Raw genomic sequence first — 23,829 nt, 5'->3', positions numbered from 1 at the left:
GGTGTACATTGTTGATGTTGTGCGCTATCCTTTCCACTGGATGCTGCCAGTTTCACATTGGTTTTAGCTTTGATTGTCAGAAAACAAAACCCAACAAAACAAACAATAAATACCCTATCCAGGAAAGCTGGAACTCCGGTTCTGAAGCTTTTTATTTCAAGAGGTCAGTTTCCCAATACTGTTTAGGTCACAGACTCTAATAATAGAGGTAGGGTCATTCAGATTTTTTTTTTTTTGTATTCTTCCTTCAGGACTTGACAAATAAGCCACGTTCCTGCAATATGTTCCACCCTTGTATTGACATATGCATGTTCTTTTAAGGTTTTCAGTGTGTGATATTCTGCTACTCTCTTGGGTTGGGATTGGAGGTTATTCATCTAGAATGCAAATATAGTGGACACCTGCCTTTCATAACTTCAAGCAGGCTTGTGTGGCTGACTGGGTTCAGTACTTGGCATTACCATCGGGTCTCTGAACTAGGAAAACAGGTCAAGCTTTGCAAACCTCATACATTCGACTGGGGAACCTAAACACAAGTCAAGATGACGATCATATACTCATCAAAAGGGTTTAGGGTCCTGCACGGCTGCCTTCAATAAACAGACTAAGCAAAGACCAATACCTTTTTAAAGTTTTAAATGAGTCAGCCTTTGCCAGTCTAGAATGCATGACTACCAGAAGACGTGTTTTATTATACTTCACCTGTAAGTTTTTGGTGGAGAAATCACAATATGCAAAGAAAATGGCAAATGCTGCAGAAGGACAATTGGAGATCCTTACATTTGTCTATGTAGTTATCGGACAATATAATGACCTGGCAAACCTGTTCGACTGATGCATCAGATCTTCTGGATATTTCACTCTTGTGTAATAAAGTTTATGGTTTTTATTACACTTTGTCACCTGGTTAGTTTGAAGCTTTCTGAAAGCATCTTTCAAATTTCCTATGCCAAGAGCACTGATTTTAATAATGGCATTATGGGAAATGATATGTGCCTATGCAGATCTTTACATGAGAGTATGTGATTGTTTCTGTATGCAGGTGAGGGGATGATGTTTTGAAGGCAAAAAGCCCGTTGTAACATGTAGGTTTGAACTGGAAGACAGTCACTGAATGTCAAGACTGACACTAGAGGAATGGGAATGAACACCAGGTTTCCTGAGTGTTGGACTTTCACCATGTGATATTGGATGAACACGTGACTGCTGCCACAGGCTGTATGAGGCTGTATTTACGCAATGGCTGCAAACAAATTTCATAATGAAAAATAACTTATATTGGACATTGAAATTTCAATACAAAGAAACAAAGCACAGATCTTTACCGGGGAGTTACTAAAACTGTCAGAATGTGTAAGTGTATGTATGGAGTGGGTGAGCAGCTAAAAAAAGGAGAGACTAGGAAAGACAAAGTTCAAGATATCTGTGACTGCATACTGACATATAGCTGGGCAACAAACTACACACAGAAGCTTATACATACATATAAACTATACATTTATCATGATGTGCATGCACTTTTATCATAACATACAACATACACGCAAAACATGACTTCACTAATGCAGTAAAATAAAATGCAACACAGATGCGACTCCAGTCGTTTTCAAAATGTTTAATCTCAAGTCTGAATACGGCAAAGACAGACAGAAGGAGAGAGACATAGGGAATTATATTCAAAGGCACACAGTGAAACACAGATAGTGACCCAAACCATAGAGCAAGACCAAAGACTGAAGCAATACCTGCCATTCACATCTGTGATACATACAAAATGGAGAAAATACCAGCTTCTTTCCTAAACATGAATTCAGTCCTCCTCACTCTTCACTGTACTGTATGAACATGCGTTTCTGAAGCAAAGGTGGAGGATGAAGAGGTTAAAATAAGAATGTCACAGAATTGACAGTAGATATAACCATGTACATCTAGTACTGATTGGCAACAAGAAATGTTTCAAGTGTCATTTCTATGCCAATATTACAGATGCATATATTGCATTCCTGCGGACACAGAATGGCCTCGAACTCTCGTTAGTGAAAATAGTGTAAAAAAACTGTTAGTACGCTAAACCCTCAGAGCTGCAGATAAACATGAATCGCAAAGGAGGTTTAATTTGCTGCATATTTACCTAAAAGCATTGCTGCTGGTTTCTAATTAGTAGCTCTTAATGATTAAGTAACATCCACTGGCCTATGTACAGAAGGCTAATGACTTGCCAGTATTACTAGACTGTGGGAGAATAAGGTAGTTTTTCCATTAAAAAAAGCTTAAAAATACATGTGCATTTAAGAGAGAATGGGTTTCTCACAATATTCTGACCGTGCAGCTGTTTTAACACAATCACCAGTATTGCACTGTGGGCTGAGGATATACTTTGACTTTTCAATAAAGAGGAGGGGACACATTTGTTCCCTATTGCAAAACAAATATGGTAAGCATACAAAATGTACTTTAAATGTAAGTTCCTGTTTCCAAGTTTCCTCCTTTCCATCATTTTGTTAGTAATTCAAACACATTAATGCTTTAGTACCCGTTAAAAAACCACACACACACAAATTAACTGTCCACTCATCAAGAAATACAACCCAGAATTATTACACATATTGGGTTGATTACTTTATAAAGCCAGGAGGGAGCTGTGGTTCCTGATGAAAGTGAAAATAATCTAGCATTAGTAAGGAGAAACTGTAATCAGCTGAAACTCAGATCTGTGACATTATAAGAAGCTGAACACAATGGCAGTCACCACTGGGGTAGCAGCTGTTGCCGCCAACACAAATTCATTAATTTTGTAAGGGGTTATTCCTATTAATTATGTATCAATTCATTTTTCTTTACAAGCAATTTGTACTGGCACAGGCAACCAAATGCTTCCAAGCTCCATATGGGATTTTTCTTTACAAATATACATCTTAAATAATGCAGAACATTATCCATATACATTATCCATAGTTCACCTTTTACATCTTAATATTGCATATTGATGTATCTTTTATACACTTAAAAACAAAGCAAATAGTCATTTTTATAAAGTTATTAAATAGAAATTTACATGGATAATTTTAATCAGAGAGGTCTGTTAAAAATGATGTCTAGGCTTTCATCAGCATGTAAATCAGCTGAGCCAAAAAGAGGAGAAAGATCTGTATTTATGGGACCTGACTGAGGTGATATCACCATAAACAGATTTCCAAATAATGACTGGATGTGAGCACAGCTGGATTTCTGTGCTGGATTTGCTATATTTGAAATGTCCTACAAACTGCCACAGCAGCTTAACACTGAAGAACACAGAGACTGGAGAGAAGCATCCTTACAACAGATTAAGGTGCTTAGTAGGTCAGTTTTGTCCATTTACTATAATTTTCCCCGGCACTTACATACCTTGATTACCCATTATTTGACCATGCTTTCTTTATGTATTAATTCACTGTGTATCGATATGATAATGGCATGATTAAAAATGGTAAACGGCAATAAGGGTACTGTTGTATAAAAAAGGAAAAAGCAACACTGACCATACAAAATCTAAATATTACAGAATGAAAGTATAGAACTGCAAACACTGGCAGATGAAAGTGCAAAATTACCACTCATTCAACAAGGTAAGCTTTCATAGCGACAGGCTCACGGAGAATGTAATGTTGAACAGGGGCCTACGAGTCTCTGGATTTTCTTTAGAATGCCAAACCCTGCTCTGACAAACAAGCTCTTCACAGAAGTAATAGCACGGTACCCAGACACCTTCTTTTGCACAGTATCGTGGCCACAATGTTAATATAAATAAAATCAACCCCGTGTCTTTGTTGGTCCCAGTGAATCTTCCAGAAACAGCAGCTCGGCACAATCCGGCCATTCTTAGCTTCAGGAAAGCAAACTGGGCTGAAAAATGTTCTTAATTTCAATCTAAAGTTCAGGGGGAGTTTAGGACTTGACAAAAGTGGTTTTGTACAGTGAGGCTATACAAGTCATCATTAAAAATGCCTGCTACACTTTTCAATACTGTACTTTTTGTGTGTCTTTTGAAACCAGGCCTGAACTGTTTTCAAGCAAAGTTATTTGCAGTCATAATAACTAGTGTTACATCTTTCTGTTTAAGGTAAATACAAGTTAGAACGCATACTGCTGAGCCACAATGGAGAAACTAACCAGTCTTTCATGGGAAATTATAATGTTTCATAAGAAGAAACTATGCATTGGCCATGTATGTGAAAAACTATGTAGTTTAGCAAAAGAACAGCCTATTCCCAGCATTCATAATGGCAGCAGTACATTGTAACTTACAGGGAAAATCCCATTGACATCAGTACACAACATCTGGCCCACAGACCAGCAACGATCAATAGGCCTGCATCATTCACATTTAAAACCAGTACTGCTAAAACATACTTAGTGAGGGGCAGATACCGTAATATCAAAGCACCACCTGACTTTAGACATAACAAATTTGGGCTGCTCATTAAATACATTTTTTCAGCATCAAGATGTTTCATATCTGTATGCTAAAACAGAAAAGGAAAACGCCCAAACATTTCCTGAAAACACTGTTCCATGAACACCTGTGTAGCCGGGGCTGGCTATGGCACTGATCTTCATATGTTTTCTTACCAAGATTGATCTCAGATCTGAACACTTTATCAGTCGGTGTTAATTTTCCAGGAGGACAAAAAGCTCAGTCTTAGAAAGCAGTGGAGGAGCAGGAAAAAATAAACTACTAAACTCAGTGTGATAAAGAGCTCAACAGATCCCCCAGCAAAAAGGAACAGATTGATAATGAAACTGAATGCGCTCAATGTTATAGTAAGGACTAAACACCCGGCATGGCATTTTAATAGGCTTTCCTGGCATCACACAACAATGATGCATCTTATTTATAGGCATACATTATAGTGCTTAGTCCAACTTGTCATCATATATCCTATAACAGTAACAATTCCTATATCCCTTAAGTAGCTTTTATAACACTAGGTCCAGCTTCCCAGAGTAACAGCGCAAATAAACTGACATACCATGGCATTTTGAAGCACCGTCGTCAATAGCTAACATACTGGCAAGAAAACTGATTTCCCAGATTGCTCTGACGCCATCTTTTTCAAGCATCACAGTTCCTCCAGGTTGATGCAATACTAGCTTCTGAAGACTGAGGACATTTAATTGTGGCCTGCAAGAACAGTATCAAGGGATTTGTTGGGGGTAGTGGTAATGATTAATGAAGACTTTGTGAAACTCTTTACCTCTCTGAGAAATATCGTCACTTCACATCTTTAGTCCATCAAATCTGTACGTGGAACAAAGCTTGAAACAACACAGAAACCCCCTTCCATGCATTAATAAGTGAAACACAAACAGCACCCTCAAGACAACTCTTGTAGAAGCAAGGTAAATTAGAGGCTGGTTTGTTTCTTTGGGGTCCAAAACTACAATTTCTGAGGGCACGGTCTCTTTTATGACACGTAATAAGATTAAATACAGAGAAATTCTGGTTCACTAAGGAAATTAATGCTGCATATAATGGAGAACACAATGCAATTTGGTAAGTTTCAGACTAAATAAATACAGTCTTGGAAGAATGAATCCCGTCCCACTTATGTTGCCTGACACAAGTTAAACGACAAGCTGTGAAGGATGATGGGAGTTTGTGTCCCACCCAGCTGTGCCAGGCAGCAGTATTGGCTACAGGGATTGTGGCTGTGCTCTGATGCAGGTACTTCTGGCTCGTAACTGGCATACCCACAGTAATGCCAGCCATATCCAACCAGTCCCATTTTCTTTCCGAAGCTTCTCATTTCAGATAGAGGATATTTATTTTCCTTTTGTTTGAGAAACAAACAATAAAAAAACAAAATTAGCGAATAGTATTCACAGATGCATGTGGATTATCTAAATACACTTGAATGCACGGTTATTAGGTACTTTGTTTCAATCCAGGAAAGATGGACGACTCTTTCGTAAATGTTCTTCTTTAAGGAAGAAAAAGAAAAAGAAAATTAGAAGAACCTCCACACTCCCTTAATGAAAGCAAATGTCTGGTCTCTTTCAAGGCTTCCGTTTCATGAGAGAGAGAAGAAAAATGAAGCAGGAATATTTATGGCAATAATCATAATTGAAAACCTGAATATTTCCTTTCCTCATTCACTACAGGTTAGTACATTCTGCAACGGTAGTGTGTTGTTTTCACAGGGAGCGGGTCGCAGCCCCACGTTCTGGCTTTTCCATTGTGCTGTAAGGTTCTGACGCCTATCTGGGATCAGGGAATCCTGCGGGATGGAAGAGGCTTCAGGACTTGTTTTCATCATACAGGTCCAAGGAAGTCTGGATATCCGGAAGCTCGATTTCACACACCACGTTCCGAGGGGACAGTGAGTTTCGGTTAAAAATGTGGCGACCTACAGAAGACAGGAAAGGAAGAAAGAAATAAACCAGGAATTCAAAAATAGTATTACTGTGGTAATGTTAGATTTCCAATGGAATGCATGCAATTTTTGTTACAGATTATGGAGCAGCTGGATTATTTTCAATCCTATGCAATCTTAAAGTTGTTTTAGTAAGATGCAGGTCAATAAAACCATGTCCACCTACAAGGAAAAAGTAAATCTGCTCTAAAGATTCCCCCACTTGCTGTTGATGTTTTCTTTCCTGTGAAATGTTTTAACACTTACACCTTTAATACCTTCAGCAAATTTAAAGATCAGTGGCGGAATGTGCATATTATTCACCTCTACATTTGTTTTATTGTTACTATGAAAATTAAAGACAGAGATTGGATCGAGGTTTTTACAGTTGTAGTTGACTCAATTTAACCCTCTTCTTCAAACTTAACACACAGAGCTTACATTGAACATAAATGCCATTACATTAAGAACAATTGATGTTAAGGACAATGCTGTGCTGAGGGAGTGTGTCTGGCACAGGGTGAGTGCGCCATCTATTGGTCCACAAATAAAATTACCTGCCGCCTGTTTTTTCAAAATATGTCCCACTCCCTCACCCAGGTCAGGTTCTATACTGTTAAGTTTCAGAAATACAAGGATTTCTGTTTCAAAGTGTTCGTCCTGAAGATGTTTTAGATAGAGGCTATTAACTGTTGCAATTTTGGCAGCAGATATTTTACTAATGTTCAGTTTTGTGATATTTTGGAAGAACAGGAAAAAAACTAAGTGTGACAGTCATTTGCTTCTATGTAATCATCCATTAATAATGTAGAGAACAGAAACAAAGCAAAATGTTGGTGACACCTATGTACAAACTCTGAGAAACTATAAAGTTATTTTAAAATGATATCCTCACATATTAAACGTAAGATGTTTCATTAGCAAATGTGCATAATGAATTTAAACAACACAGTAAAAGGTGAAAGCATTAATTAGTTCAGTTAATTAAACAAACTTAGAAAAGAGCAATAAAACAACCAAGGAAAGTCATTGAAGGTTTTAAAAGTTTTTAATTTTCAAAAGGATTAAAAAAAAGTAACAAGCTATCACTTTACATAAGCGTTATAGAAAATGTGGTTAAACTAGAAAAATAAAACGGAGTGGAGCTTGAATGGAAAAACGTGCAAAAATCTGAAGTCTTCAAGACCATTCGACCATTCTGTAAAGGAAAGACAAAAAAAATGTATTTCAGTTAATCAGTTTCAATTAATCTCCATTATATTAAAGCAAATTAAAAGATGATCAAGACATACAGAAACATACATTCTAAGTCCCATTTTCTATGTCTAGCCAAATGGTTTAACACCCAGCAGATGACAGAGTGTAGCATTTCCACGTGCCTTCCAGAGTTTTGGAAATAATCCATTAATAATACCTGGAAAACATGCACCTTTTCCAGACAGTGTTTGTGTGATCACAGCGGAAGGAGTCATATCAATGAAATACATTTCAAGTTTCACCTACACATCTATCTTCATACCAGTGCTTCTCTATGCCAATACAAGCTTTTTGAAGTCTGCATATAGATCCACCAAGCATTCAAATTTTGTCCATATTGACTTAAACACAGATTCAAAGGGTTTTCCGAAGCTTATACAGAAGCTTGGTCATTTGAAACAATATGATTACAACATAAAACTGAAGCACATCTAGTGTGCAAGAGAAACAATTAAAAAAAATGAACTTCTATTTTGCATGGATAAAAAGAAGACTACTACTTTCTTGTACCAAGTGTAAAGCAATCCTCAGCACGGGGTGGGGCCATCAACAGCAACAGAACAAGCTGAGCAAAACCCACCCCGTCAGACTACCCATCACAGCAATTCTCAAAAGGGTTATTTTTTTCTGTAATGATGATTTACAATCATGTCCAGTGCTTAAGTAAAATAAGGGTGTGAGCAAATTATGAGATCCTTCAATTACTGACATGGTGCACACATACCTAATGTTGTAGAATTGGCATCACAAAGTTCACAGAAATGTCTAAACTCTTCTGCACTTTATTATGTGGGCAGTTACGTTTATTGCTTGGTAACACTTTTAATAAATGTGTACATCATATTTTCTAGCATAACTTAAGGGCAGAAATACTTATAACACATTGTATTTGCTGCAGGGACACTAACCCTCTATTTCACATTTTATGTTACTCTTGGTTTAAATCTGTGAACATTCCTACTTCAAACATTAATGTAAAGATACATATTTTCACTTTAAATATGTAGCTTATGATCATTTTCTTTGACACAAATCTGATCAATACAGTTTGTTACATAGACGGCATGCAGTCAAATCATATAATCAACTTGTCTAGTGTCCTGATCTTGCCAAGTAGCAGCACGTGTACAGAACTCATTGCTAACTCCCAATCCACAGCGGCTGAGCTGAATCTTGTCCAGCAAGGTTAAATAGCCCTTTCCAATTAATCTGATCCCTGTCTTTCAATGTCAGCTGGATCCCCTGCTCTGCTCTAAAGCAGTAGATTATAACGTTATAATGTTATTTAATTTGTATCTTTGTGTCAAACATTTTTCTTACTAAAGACTAAATGTGTGAAGATTCACAAATATTGCTAATTTCCCTGGCACACTTCCTCTCAGCCAGCTCTGAGGAGGTTTCTTGGAAGCGTTTTTTGGCTAGAATTGTTCATTTGTAAAACCAATAACAGAATCATGTTTAAAATATAACTGAATGTGGAACGGTGAAATAACAGTTAAAAAATTGATACTCTGAACCAGGGGTTTTCAAACCGGATCTGGAGCCCTGTCCTGCTGGTTTTTGTTCAAACCTAGGTCTTAATTACTTAATTGAATGGTATATTGCTTTCTTAGGTCAATTAAGGATTCAATTAAGCAATTAAGACCTCAGCTGGAACAAAAACCAGCAGGACAGGGTTCCAGAACCGGTATGAAAACCCCTAAACTAATCCTACAATCAGAGAATGCTTACAAGTTTTACTGGAATAGCTTTAATTCAGCAATATACATTATTGTTCTTCCTCAGCAGGCTTAAGAAGTTCCTGTGGATTCCCATACATTTTCTCACCCTTGGTACAACTAGGACTTGAACCCAAGTTCTGAGCACAGTGGAGCTCTCACAGAGAAGGCGTGGTACTTACTCGCTGGTCGAAATGCTGCTGGTTGCTTTGACGATCATGTAGCAAAGTGTGAGGGCACTGAGCAGGCCGAAGCTGGCGATAATAAACCATTCTTCTGTTAACAAAGGAAAGGGGAGGTCACTGTGGAGGGGCAACTCTGTGCGAGGCCCATGAAATCCTGCGACAGCGCGAGTGAGCAAACGACCAGAGAGACGTTGAGCAGAGCAGAGCCAGCAAGAGACGTTAACAGAAGCCAGAGTGAGAGCGGGAGAGCGGAAGAGAAACACTGAAAAAGTGCTGCTGAGCTGGGGCACTGGAATTGTCTCCACTGCCTATCGGAAGAGGTGCAGGAAAAAAAAAGACACAGTGAGAGCTACAGTGAACAAAAGAGCTGTGACAAGTGGACACAATAATATAAATACTCATTAACAATAATTACTAAAAAATAAGGTCATTGTCAATATGTTTTGTGTATGTATGTGTTTGTGAAATATAGCCAAAGATAATGAATGACGATTTCTCACAACATAATCCCCGATGGCAAGAAAACATTCCAATAAAACAGCATGATCTTGTTTACTAAGCAAATACTGAAGAACATACAGTTGGAAGGCTTTTTAACTTTTAAAGTTATGTTTCAGTACGAACAAAGGGAAAGCACAGTGGGGAGTATCTGATGTTCAAGTCTTAAGAAGCAGATGGATTGCCTCCAGGTTTTGAGGCGGGAAAGAAGTAGCAGCTGGTGCATTAAAACGAACTTTGAGAGAAAGTTAAAACGATGCTTCGGTTAAATACAACGCATGGAATTAACGACGGGACACTCAACTAGTCATTTTGGTACAATCTGAATGTGACTGGTCAGGTTCAGAAGTAAAGTGTTCCCTTGGTGACTGACCTAGACTTGACAACCGTCTTGCACATGATGGTGAAGTTATTTTACACGGTAAACTCTAAACTTATATTATATTAATAAAGTAAGATAACCAGATAACTATTTTCAAGCCTGCTTCTGATAAAGACAGCATGAAAGAGAGATGACAACTTTACACAGCCTCATGATATGAAGAGCTCTAATTTTTGAAACAGTTCTTCCCCTTAGGATTTGCATCTGTCAAAAAGATTAGGCTTGGGCTGATTGAACTGTCCCCTTGTCTACGTTTGTTACAAAAAGTGAAGTGGGTGGCTGTCAAGGAAATGAATGGGTGGGACTTTCATGAGCATCAACATCATGATGATCCTCATTTTGTGGCACAAGGAAAACAATCCAATTTTCACTTGTGAATTTGTATACCTGAGATTTCTTTTTTACAGAAAAGATACAAAATTAAAATGAGGTTGAGCAAATTATGTCATAGTGTAACAGTTGCTCAACAAGGAAGTAAGAAAAATAAATGTGGGTCACTTTTGTACCTCCTTTTCATTCTCTTAGGGCATAGGCAGCACAATCTTCCTACTGGTTAACAGAGACAAAGCAAATGTGTCAGTTTGTATTATGATAAAATTTCTTCCACTCCTTGATTAGAGAAAAGATTTGCATTGCATTGCTGCTGATGAACGTTTGTTATTAACATTAGTGCAGGCTGATTCCAGCACTTTGTGGAAACGCCTGGGAGCTTTCTTTAAAAGCGGTCATCAATCTCAGAAAACATGTTCTCAAATACCACCTTTCATTACTGATATTGAATTAGTGGAGTTGCCTCCAAGCTGCCCTGTATTTTGTCAACATTGCTTGTGTCCTCAAGCTGACAGAATTAAAGGAAATGAGGGAGGTGCATGTATTTGTCTTGCATGTTCTGTATCTGAGGTTTTATCGCTTGACCTCAGGACAGAGCGTGAGGGACAGGCTACGCCCATTGCAGCAGATGGCTTAAATACCAATCCATACCACTGCTCCTTAAAAGGCACAGTTTTCAATCACACACATTCAACATTTTAAACAGACAGAGTGTGGATGGATTCAAAAGGCCACAGAAAACTGTCACGGTTTTGATAGCATTTAGAAGGGAAAATATTGATCTTCATCAGCTTTATCTTTAGTTGTGTAAGGAATATTCACTATAATTGTAATTATACAATCAGTTATGCTATAAATGCAATAAATCTGTATTATTTAAAATATTATGTGGAATGTTAAAAGGAAACAAAAACAGAAGTCTGGCATACTAGAAAGAAGACAAAGGTAATTTTAAATAGTACAGTTTGTACAACTGCAGTGTAGGGTTTATGATTTTATATCTTATTACACTATCAAGTCATTTTCACAACAGCTCTTATGAACAAAAGGTAATTTATGTTTAACATAATCTTTATCTTGTTTCCTATAAAAATTCAGTATAATCATTTGACTTGCTTTACATTTTTGCATTGAAGTTTATTGGATTATATCCCCCACAAGCCACCTGTATCAACATGTCAGGTGACTTTTATTAAATTGTGGAGATATTGGTGCTTAACAAGCAACAAGTGAACTTCAGTGCCCCGTTTCTGTATCCCTGTTCCTGCAGAATGTCACTGGCATGTTATTTATAACTGTCATTTTGAAACAGGATCTTATATTTTGTGGAGAACTGTGATGTGAGGCTGCTACCCACAGACACACCACTACATTTTAGAAGACGTCATTCATTTTTCTGCAGCAGACCTTTCAGAAATTAGTAAAGCTTAGTGGTGTGTGGAATAAACTGCTTTGGATTATTGGTTTAGAAAAGATACTACTTCAATCTTTGCCTGCATTTAACTTGGCCTAGCTTGGGAGTCCAAAGTAAATAAACCCCTCTGCATACAAAGATTAAAGAGATACCAATGGGTCAGTCAGAGGCAGCTGTTTGCATGTTTTTAGAGATTACAGATAGCAAAAAAAAACAAAAAAAAACACAAAAAGCTTAGAAGTTCTGCACAAATAATAGGAACATTAGCTTAAACTGCATAAAAATGGACAGAACAAAGGTGAATGTAGATGTTCAGAGAAATGGGGTGGCAAAGTAACATTAGTGGGTTGAAACTCTCAGGGAGCAATGCTGTTGAACGCCTATAAAGCAAGTAACAGAAAAGAAACTGTATACAAAGCTCAGAGTTTTGATTCTAGGGCGAGTCCAATCCTCTGTGCCATATCAAGAAAGCCAACTTCTACCATGACCTTCTCAGCACACTGCATAGGAGATGACTTGATATAAGTAACTATTCAGAAAGTTATTTAACCAATTATTTTTTGTTTAAATAAAATTATGACTGCAGAAATGCGATGCGTTAAACATGGCCACAAATACAGGACTGAACACCATCTGTGGTTGTGTGTAATTAGAAAAGGAGTGGGTGCACATGTGACAGACTATAGCTGAGCTTGGACTTTATTTCACCAGAATTGCCGATCATGTTCTCCAACCTGCAATCTGCGTAAGTGCACTTATGGAATACTTATACCACTTCAGGTCATTTACCATAGTCTGGAGGCAGTGAATCGTAAAACAGTATATATTTAAATATAACAACTGGCTGGTTTGGCTGCATGTAGATTTTTGTTTAGGGTGTTTTTGGTGGGTTATCTGAAAGTAAACATAAATAATTAAACTGAATCATACTGCAAGGTTCAAGGCAAACCGATTTCTTCTCTAGGCTTTTCTAGTTAAGGGTTAATGTAGCTCTCATTCCAAAGAGTCAGCTTCACTGTGAAATAGCTTTCAAGGTTATAAAGAAGCACAGTGTTTAATCTTTAATACTAGGTGCAATGCAATATGTGGTCTATATTAGTAAAGCCCTTACTAGTGACAGCAATGTTGATCTCTCCGGTGCGTGGTGTAAGTTCCCCGTCTGATGGGATCTGGGACGTCCCAGAATGCCTTAGTGGTTCCAGACTGATTGAGTTCTCGTTAGTTAGATCTCCCAGGGCTGATCTCTGATTGACAGTCTGACTTCGAGCTATCCTGTCCATATCAAAGGCCACATTGTCCACACATGGCAGGTTTGGCTTCAAAACAAAAAGGTAAACAAAGGACAGACAGAGAAAAAGAAAGATTGCTTAGATGTACTGGTTCTTGACCTCATCAACCTTCAGTCGGAAATCATTACCATAGTAGCTCTAAAAGAGAGAACTTTAGTTTTGATCACAGATGTTGCAATATATATACAAAAAAATATTATATTGACATTAACATTCACAAGGAAGTCCTTATGCATGCCACACTAGAATACATCAGCAAGAAGGCAATCCCATTCATCCATAAATGTAAAATCTAAGTATTACTGCCTGTTTGTTTTCTGATTATTTAATATGTGTTCCCCAGAAGGTGGCAGCAATTTCTTAGTTTTTGCCCTGTTACAAAAAAGGTTATATAACATCAAATCTGTATCAAATTCTTATTCATACAAATTTGGGACACTTTTTAACCTACTCTGTGTTAGTCACGCTGTTAATTTCTGGTTTAAATATTTAATCTGTATTGAAGATGAGGCACTAACACTCACAGCCATGCAAGAGAAATGCAAGTTGGATGATCTGCTGCCATAACTCCTCCATAACATTTCTATCAGGTTTTACTTCTCATATAGGCTGCTCCACGAACTTGTTTTACACATTTGTGAATTGTGAATTATTCATAATATCCCTGGTGTCTGAAGCTCTCTCTTTTGTTTCCCAGACACCTTTAGATGTACATTTTGACAACAGATAGGGTTTCTTATCTTAACGCATTAAAAATCCTGCTGGTTACTTATGTGAGCCACCATTTATCCCTGAAATGTCCTGACATGACCAGAGGAATAAGGTCAGACTTGATTTTTTGCTTCAAGGAAGGTAACTGCAAACTCAGTGTCCTATTTCCTGCTCTTCTTCAAACAAAAGAAAGTAAAGACTGACTCTTTCAATGTTTACTAGAACATCCTTTCCCTGGAATGAATCAGTGAATATGATACTGTTGTCAATAAAATGCCACCCAGCCAACGCCAGCCTTCTTCCTATCCAGCTCTTCTGTTTCTGCTTACCATAATTCCAAGTGCTTTGAGAATATTAAGTTTGCACATGGGGCAGGTACAGTGTTCGTTTAGCCAGGGGTCCACGCAGATTTTATGGAAGACATGCCTGAGAAAATAAAAACAACATACATTGAGTTCTGGAATAACAAAGACATTTTAAACAAAGCTTACCTTCCTAACAGTGGATACGTGTCATATGTGTCATTCTCCCAGCAGTCTTTGTGTGCTTCATTTACTTCAGTGTACAAATGTTTATTCATAGAACTGGATGAAAGAGGGAAAACTGTGAAACCTCAATTCCAATCAACAGATACATCAGTGTACTTTATTGCAAAAGCAATGACATTTATGTTGAAACATTCTGTGCAATTTCCTACTTTTCTTGATTTCATATAATTGTATGTGTACAAGACTGGATTTTGCTATGCCGTGACACTTTTTGGCATGTACAGTGAGGGAAAAAAGTATTTGATCCCCTGCTGATTTTGTATGTTTGCCCACTGACAAAGAAATGATCAGTCTATAATTTTAATGGTAGGTGTATTTTAACAGTGAGAGACAGAATAACAACAGAAAAGTCCAGAAAAACGCATTTCAAAAAAATTATAAATTGATTTGCATGTTAATGAGGGAAATAAGTATTTGATCCCCTATTAATCAGCAAGATTTCTGGCTCCCAGATGTCTTTTATACAGGTAATGAGCTGAGATTAGGAGCACTCTCTTAAAGGGAGTGCTCCTAATCTCAGCTCGTTACCTGTATAAAAGACACCTGTCCAGAGAAGCAATCAATCAATCAGATTCCAAACTCTCCACCACGGCCAAGACCAAAGAACTGTCCAAGGATGTCAGGGACAAGATTGTAGACCTACACAAGGCTGGAATGGGCTACAAGACCGTCGCCAAGCAGCTTGGTGAGAAGGTGACAACAGTTGGTGCGATTATTCGCAAATGGAAGAAACACAAAATAACTGTCAGTCTCCCACGGTCTGGGGCTCCATGCAAGATCTCACCTCGTGGAGTTTCAATGATCATGAGAACGGTGAGGAATCAGCCCAGAACTACACGGGAGGATCTTGTTAATGATCTCTAGGCAGCTGGGACCATAGTCAGAAAGAAAATAATTGGTAACACACTACGCCGTGAAGGACTGAAATCCTGCAGCGCCCGCAAGGTCCCCCTGCTCAAGAAAGCACATGTACAGGCCCGTCTGAAGTTTGCCAATGAACATCTGAATGATTCAGAGGAGAACTGGGTGAAAGTGTTGTGGTCAGATGAGACCAAAATCAAGCTCTTTGGCATCAACTCAACTCGCCGTGTTTGGAGGAGGAGGAATGACCCCAAGAACACCATCCCCACCATCAGACATGGAGGTGGAAACATTATACTTTGGGGGTGTTTTTCTGCTAAGGGGACAGGACAACTGCACCGCATCAAAGGGACGATGGACGGGGCCATGTACCGTCAAATCTTGGGTGAGAACCTCCTTCCCTCAGCCAGGGCATTGAAAATGGGTCATGGATGAGTATTCCAGCATGACAATGACCCAAAACACACAGCCAAGGCAACAAAGGAGTGGCTCAAGAAGAAGCACATTAAGGTCCTGGAGTGGCCTAGCCAGTCTCCAGACCTTAATCCCATAGAAAATCTGTGGAGGGAGCTGAAGGTTCGAGTTGCCAAACGTCAGCCTCGAAACCTTAATGACTTGGAGAGGATCTGCAAAGAGGAGTGGGACAAAATCCCTCCTGAGATGTGTGCAAACCTGGTGGCCAACTACAAGAAACGTCTGACCTCTGTGATTGCCAACAAGGGTTTTGCCACCAAGTACTAAGTCGAAGGGGTCAAATACTTATTTCCCTTATTAACATGCAAATCAATTTATAACTTTTTTGAAATGCGTTTTTCTGGATTTTTTTTGTTGTTATTCTGTCTCTCACTGTTAAAATACACCTACCATTAAAATTATAGACTGATCATTTCTTTGTCAGTGGGCAAACGTACAAAATCAGCAGGGGATCAAATACTTTTTTCCCTCACTGTAACAAAGGCAGACAAAGTATTTTCTTTGTCATCTGCATAAACTGCTATTATTATAAGACCTAAAAAAAGATTAATGATTTTGCATTAGAAAACTCTGAATTAAGAACTATATAAATTGCTTAACATGCATCAAAAGGGCAACACAAGTCATGGAGTAAGATTAAACCTTAATGGAGAAAAATTATAGCATTTGTAACATAAGTTAACACTAGGGAAAAAGGAAAAATACAGTATCTGGTTTCTGTCCCAGGATATATTAGCCTCTACTGGGTCAGGGGAGAGGAAAGAAAAACGACAACAAAAAATAAACCTGTGGGTTATCCAGAGCATTCTATAGGGAATGAAACCAGTTCATATGTGTCCAATGGACCCCATCAGTAACTGTCTCCCCTCACACTGACACACATCCATGCTGTAACATTGTGTTGGTATGCACACAGTTCATGTTTAAATAATTCAGCACAGGGCGGTTTGGAAAAATACAATCTTGATTTAATGTGCTGAATAAGCAAAGAAAACTCTGTAGAGTTCTACCTCGCAAGAGGACATTAGTAAGTAACTTAATCTTATCTTGCAGGAACCTACACAGGCAGCAGGGCTCTGAAAGGCATAAGCCTGCTTAGCTGCAAAACAAATTCTCCTCTAACCAACGGCTCGCATAGAGGGGCATGAAGGATGCATGGGAAAAGAAAGGGGCAAGTGCAAGCTCCAGCATTCACGTGCATGAAGCCCATTGACGCACATCGAGCAAGCAACACAAAGCACACAGAAGTAGAGGAACAAACAAACTAAACAAAACAAGAAGAGATTTCTGTCCACTGTGGAAAAGCTGTTTCTAATGTCATAACAGGAGAGATCGTAAAGCCTTATGTATAAATGTCAGTGCAAGGTCAACTTGTGAGCCAAAACATATTTTCCATCAAAATGTATTATTAAATTAATTGTTAATTGTTTTTCTTCCTACAAAATGTGCATAACAAGTGGCATAGCAGTGCTAAAGACGAGTTCTCAAACATCATGGCAATGCTTTGGGGGACAAGCAAACAATGAACTTGCATCTCTCACAGGCCTTCACCTCCCAGACACAACAAACAAGACAGTACGTCTTTAAAAGAAAAGTGATTTGCTTTCACCAGCATCGGTTTATCAGCCTGTCAGGTTTATTTTGAACCTCTGCTCAGGATTACTAATTGAAACCAGGCCAAGGTTGTGAGTAAGCTGTACCTGAAAATACCAGTGTACAGGCTTGCCTGTAATGCATAGTTTTCCTTAGGGAATGGGCACCACCAACACTCAAATGGCCCCCATCCATCAGTAGGCTGCACTACCGGGAATTTGCACAGTACAGCTGGCTTTCTCAGTCCCAGTAATTTTAAATGCTTATGGAATATATCTGGGCAACAAATGCACTGATCATATAGATGTTTAGCCTATACCGTTTTAAACCGTGTAGAAATTCCAGTATCCTGTGTGGACTTTGAGAACCCAAACAGGGAAGTAAAGGAATTTTAACAAACACAGAAAAACACAATCATATAAGCTCTAATTCCATAAACAAACATCAACAACATTAGCAAAACATGACATTGGCATTTGCCATTTATTTTTAGATGAATGTAAAAATTGTCCAAATAAAGGATGGGATTCCAATTTCTGCAAAAAGCAACAGCTGCTTCAGATACCGTAGCATTACCTTGGTAATATTTGTCTGAAACGAAACGAATAAAATAAATGGACCACATTACTGACCAAAAACAAGCTTGACTTCATTCTTATTTGCGTTATCTGACACCACAAGGCTGGCAATGATATCCCTGTATCTACAAAATGTCAATAGGCATAAAGCAACCCAATGCAATTAAACTATGATTACCCTAATGCTTCACTTGAAGAGTCAGACCTGTACAAAACAAGATTATAATACCATTAAGAAAGCATTGACCTATGCCAGAGTCTCGTCTGTGCATTTAAGCACGCTTGACATGGTTTGAATGTGTTCAAGTTTTCTGATTTTCAACTAAATGTGCTGTAGAGGTGCCTGAGTGCTTTACTCTAATCTATGGATTGGTTCTAGCAGGACAGCAGACTACATAGTAGACAGAAGTATTATTTTATACTGCAGTGATTTGAGCACAGAGACTGTAGCAGACGTTTATTTTTTATTTTTTAAAAGACATTTGGACTGCATGATTCATGAATCCCATTTGCGCAAGAGGTCACAAGAGCACATCTTATGACACGTTTGATACTTTCAGGAAAAGCAAGTTCCAGTAGCCTCCAAACTGACAGTCACATGCTTACATCTATTAATACACTTGAAAACAAGTTTTTTTTTTCAATAAGTTATTACTGTCTCATGTGAACCCTTTAAGTTTTTAAATCAATGCGTTTAGTTCTTTTCTCCCTCTTTGTTGGGATAAGTTGATTTCTAATAAGAGTCACAGATTCAGATTCACAGACAAAACCAGGTATTTTTCTCCATGTCAAACTTCCACTTTAGTTAGCAGAACTACTGTTAAAATGTGAAAAAACCCACATAAGATAAAATGTATTTTTAGCCTTTCAAACAACACCTTTTTCAGCCTGATGATTGGCACTAAAATACACCACTGTGTATCTCTTCTTTTGCAGTGTTACCATTGTGTTTAAGCACTGGAAAGCAGGCTTTATTTCTGTTAGGGAATGCATCCAGATTTCTTGTTTCTATGAAGAGAGATAAAATACCTTTTTTCCACTCCACTGAAGGGGTTCACAATGTGATGAATGATAGTGAAAATGTCCTCAGGCCACACAAATTTGATTGTGAAATATTCACTTGAGACATTTTGAAAACCTTGCATGTATGCTAAATTTGTCTCAGAGCTCTAAAGAGGAGAGAGGAAGTTAATAGGGTTTAGGGCCCTAAACAAGGCAGTTATTAGTTACTGTCTTCATTCTTAGCCAAGCAAGGGAAAATCTAAATACAGTCTTGTTCCCAGTGAGGAAACATCATGACTTACAGGTCTGGTTTTCAACTTACTTGCAAGGCAAAATGCGGACCACATCATTAAGTTGGTAGCCTTCAATGCAGACGGCACAGTGATTAAAGTCTGGATCTGTTTCCTGAGTAAGAAAAAACAAAAAAACAGGGGAAACATGATCAGAAACAAAGTAAGGTATATAGACTGTCAACGTCCAAATATTACTTACATTTTCAGATATAACTAAAACCAGAGGGAAGATGAATATTTATCCTGGCTATTGTATCCAATATTAGTATTCAATGGCTGAAGGAAGAAGAAATTCAGCACAGTGACCCAAAAAAACAAAATCCTTGTTTGGATTTGGAGGACATCTAGTTATACAAACTGCACAATGATCTCCTGGTTATAAAATTCAGCAAAAGAGGTTTCATCCATATTTTTGTATTATTTTAATGTAGGGATAGATGATAAGATTGTAACACTGAGCTTACATTTGACTGCAATCTACATTTGCAGATGATAATTGAAAAAAACTGAAATGCATATCAAAATGTAATATTTTCTAGGTATTTAGAGCTATAGATTTAAAAAAAGGCATATTAAAAGAAACAATGAAAGCTATTAAGATACTCAAATCACCCATTTCAAGCTAATACAGCATCACACTCCCATTCTAGCAGTGTGGATAGTGAGTGGGTTAAGTAAGGGCAGTGTGCTGCAGCTGGCAGTGTAGACTGCCCGTCGCTTCCGTCTCCATGGAGCTGCTTCTCGTCTTTCTCAATGTTCTCGCCACATTTGACAATGGCACATTGCTCTGCTTATTCTTTCAGTGAATCTGTGTGTGATTTAACCCAATGAGACTCACCAGGAGAGAAGAGAATATAACCGATAAGGAAGAGACGGATCAATGGAGCGTTATTTATGGGCTATTGATATCTAGCAATCTGCTGACAGAAGAAAACAAGCAACCAAAGCAAGGACACTTAAGCCACAACGGGAGACAAAATTAGCAACTGGGCCTGATCAATGAACTCATGAAAAACGGGAAAGCAGGCATATGCTGGGGAAAAGGGGAGATATATTTATATTTTCTCTGTGCTCTGGTACCATGGTGGGCAATTACATTTCCTGACTGGCACTGATGATGCCAGTGGTTTCCTCCTCCAGTGATGAAGTTGCCCTGCTGCATATCACACAACTGGTAGTTGACACTCATTCAATGAGGGCCCATCGCATGTGTGAAGTCACAACAGCACCACAACTGCCTTGATAAATAAAGTGGAATATGAACACGGCAACAAAGTGGTTAAGCGAGAGTCATATTTTCCACACTGAACACACATGCACTAGGCGCATGCAGAACACAGCATTACAGACGGCAAAATCTGTCAGGAGGAACAATGCACACGCAAGTGAACAACAGACTGGCATCCGTTCTCGCTGTGCCGCTGGAGCGCAGAATCAGCACTCGGCAAACATGAGCCAAATGAATCTCCCCAACGAGCCCCTCAGGGCTCTCTCCTCTCCCTTGTCAGCAGTGATTAATCCCCTAATTCCTGTTCGGGCAGCTCTCCTGCCTGGTCGACAGGCTTAGCCGACATCATTACCATTATTTTTAACATCATTGTTCCATTATCTGTGATTTTTTCTGTACCTCACCATAGCAACGGCACACGTTCTAAATATTTAGCACATGAACGCCACACAAGGTTTTTGTTTGACCAGCGCGTCTTTAAGTCTGAGCACCACTGACTATCACCTGCTGACCACACATGCGGTCCATGAAGGAGAGATGCAGGCGTACTGTAGATCTATCTGTCTAGCATGGATCTTGGGGTCTTTGCTAAAATATATTCTGTAACTCTTATCTAAGGAAAGCAGTTCAATAATATTAGACTTCTTCCTTATTTAGGCAGACTTACTGTATTTTAAAAGAAATCTGTTCTCAGCAATAAATGCTTCAAATGCAATTCAATATGCTTCAAATACTCAAATTTTTTAGATGCACATATTTTGTACACTTTTGATAGGGAGGCTTTGTTTGGAGAAGCATTTCCTCTTTGCAGATTAGCCGGTGTGACAGCTCCCATAAGCTGCATGCGACTGTGCATTTACTTAGAGCCACTATGTACAGCAAGTGCAACGGCAAAGACAGCTAAGAATGTTCCAGTATCTCAGTAGTAAAAGAGGCAGCCCCCTATCTCCCAAATAAGGAAAGCGATGCTGGCCGTGCAAAACATGGCATATTCTCCGGCCGAAGAGGTTAGCACAGAGAAGGTTATTTATGACTTCTCTGCTCATTGAGGCAGCTGTGAGTGTCGTGAGTGTGCATGCTTTATCTTATCGGGCAGCAACCTTTCCTCTTATGGTCTCATATCTTTGAACACATCCTGTAGAATTATTGCATGTAATAACCTGGCTTAAAGCATTCAGGTTTTTTCTGCACATTGAAAACAACATGCATTATGCATAGAAACGGATGCTTACATTGGCCTGCCTCCACAGCCCTGACGAGCACAATCCCCATTGATTCCTGGGACTCATATTCAGTTCACCTCGTTCCCTTACCTGTTAAATGCCTTTTTATGCACCTTCAAAGTCTTTGAATACTAAGATACTTTCTAAGCTTCATTTGTGTTTTGTTTTTAAACTGTATCGAATCAATTCTCCTTTTCAATCGGAAGCCATGATCACATGAAAAATGGGAACAGAGGCAGCTTTTCATGATCTAGCTGAAAGCTTAGGGTGTGAAATTGTTGGGTCCTTGGCACTGATGCCCTGTTCACAAGATCAGATGAACACACTATACAGGGCTGAGATTGCTTTTCTATACATGAGGACATTTCTGGGTTTCTTGTATTAATTATTTTGGTAAATGCTTTATTCCATTGATGTGGCCTATGTCTTATATAAGGGTGAAAAGGACCAAAAAGGAAGTATTAACTGAACTTCAGTGGTTTTCAAAATATAAAATCTATAACAATTCATGTTCGCACTGTGAAGTTCTTTTGTTAGCATTTCAGCTATTGCAAGACTTGCTTCATTTTTATTCTATCTTAAGTACTGCAAGTAAATCAATATAGACAGCGACCCTTTTAGTGGGTATATAGAGATATTTTCAGAGGGTGAAATCCTGGGGTTTGATTGATTACTTCTTCAGCCGTGTCTTCTCTCTGTGACTGCATATGGATAATGTGACAATGACATCATCACAGCAACAGTATGGCTTCCTACTAGGGTTGTCAAAAACACAGATAGTTCGATACTACTGTGATACCAAATTTCAAAAACAGTTCTGAGCTCTGCATATCGAAGTATCGGAGCACTCTACTTGTATAACGAAAATTGTGTTATTGCGTCTTTCACTTAACCAATAAAAAGCTTTTTGTCCGTGCAGTGACACCATACATCTCAACAAAGAAACAAAGAAGAGACAGCCGATGTTGTAACCAATGGACTTTATTCACAGTCCCAGCAAAAACGAGGCTCTGAAAGCATCAGTTGTGGAAGTGCGATAAACAAACATGTATCACTGTTGTGTTCCTAGCCATGTGAGCGATTCCCTTTATGAAAGATATAAAGCTCTGTCATTTCACAGATTTCCAGCAGACAAACAAGAGGAAAGCCTGGATTATCACAATTCGCTGAGACATTGCACCACTATTCTGTAGTATTTTTGTTCAATTTGGTATTGATTGGACTTGATTGGACTATCTGAAATATGTAAAGAGGGAAAAAGACTGAAATACAATACAAAAATAAAAATCAACAGCATGACAAAAAAACTGACATTTTTATTGGCTTAATTCATTTCCCTTCACAGTATGAAATATGTGGAGGATAATTCATTTCTCCAGTTTTCTGTCTTGGTTTTGACATGGTTTTGAATGAAGACATCCTGTCTTTTCTTTCACTCGTCTCATAATCAAGGATTTAAAATCATAATTTCCTAGTTTAACCCCCACACCTGAGATAAATGTGTTTCCATTGTGTAACACGTTTCCATAGCTAGAGTTATCCAGACTTCCAGTGTTCTTTGTGTTATATCTTCATGACACTTTCAGAATTACCATATACCATAATTAATTCAGTCATTGTAAAATAGGCTTTAAGAATCTGTAGCTAGGAGGAATTGTAGCAAGATTAGCAAGTAGGCCTAGTGCAATGCCTGCACTAATATTAAAATAATTATAGATCTAGGCAGACTGCAGACCCAAGGATATATGTCAGTTTATGAACTACAATTGCAGAAAAACAAAAACAAATGCCAAAGGTGTGAAGCAAATAAGCACTATTCAGGGTTAAATATTCAGAATACTGCCTTCCTG

General features: G+C 38.4%; 1 protein-coding gene across 6 annotated transcripts in view; it reads right to left on the bottom strand.

Moving 5' to 3' along the window:
• Positions 1–1,600: 1,600 nt before the first annotated feature.
• Positions 1,601–23,829, bottom strand: part of rnf130 (ring finger protein 130) — a 59,478-nt gene continuing 37,249 nt past the window's right edge. For 4 of the 6 annotated variants that reach the window (XM_066716677.1, XM_066716678.1, XM_066716676.1 and 1 more), the window contains 5 exons: positions 19,558–19,640; positions 14,509–14,605; positions 13,291–13,495; positions 9,553–9,646; positions 7,425–7,593 (listed from right to left, as the gene is read on the bottom strand). In XM_066716677.1, the coding sequence (XP_066572774.1) occupies positions 7,575–7,593; positions 9,553–9,646; positions 13,291–13,495; positions 14,509–14,605; positions 19,558–19,640 (498 nt within the window). In that variant the 3' untranslated portion in view covers positions 7,425–7,574. The other 2 variants (XM_066716681.1, XM_066716682.1) reach the window with 2 other exon arrangements.

Source organism: Amia ocellicauda, chromosome 11 (assembly GCF_036373705.1).
Source record: "Amia ocellicauda isolate fAmiCal2 chromosome 11, fAmiCal2.hap1, whole genome shotgun sequence".
Lineage (NCBI taxonomy): Eukaryota > Metazoa > Chordata > Actinopteri > Amiiformes > Amiidae > Amia > Amia ocellicauda.
Note: the sequence above shows the minus strand (reverse complement) of the source record. Positions and strands in the feature narration are given on the sequence as shown.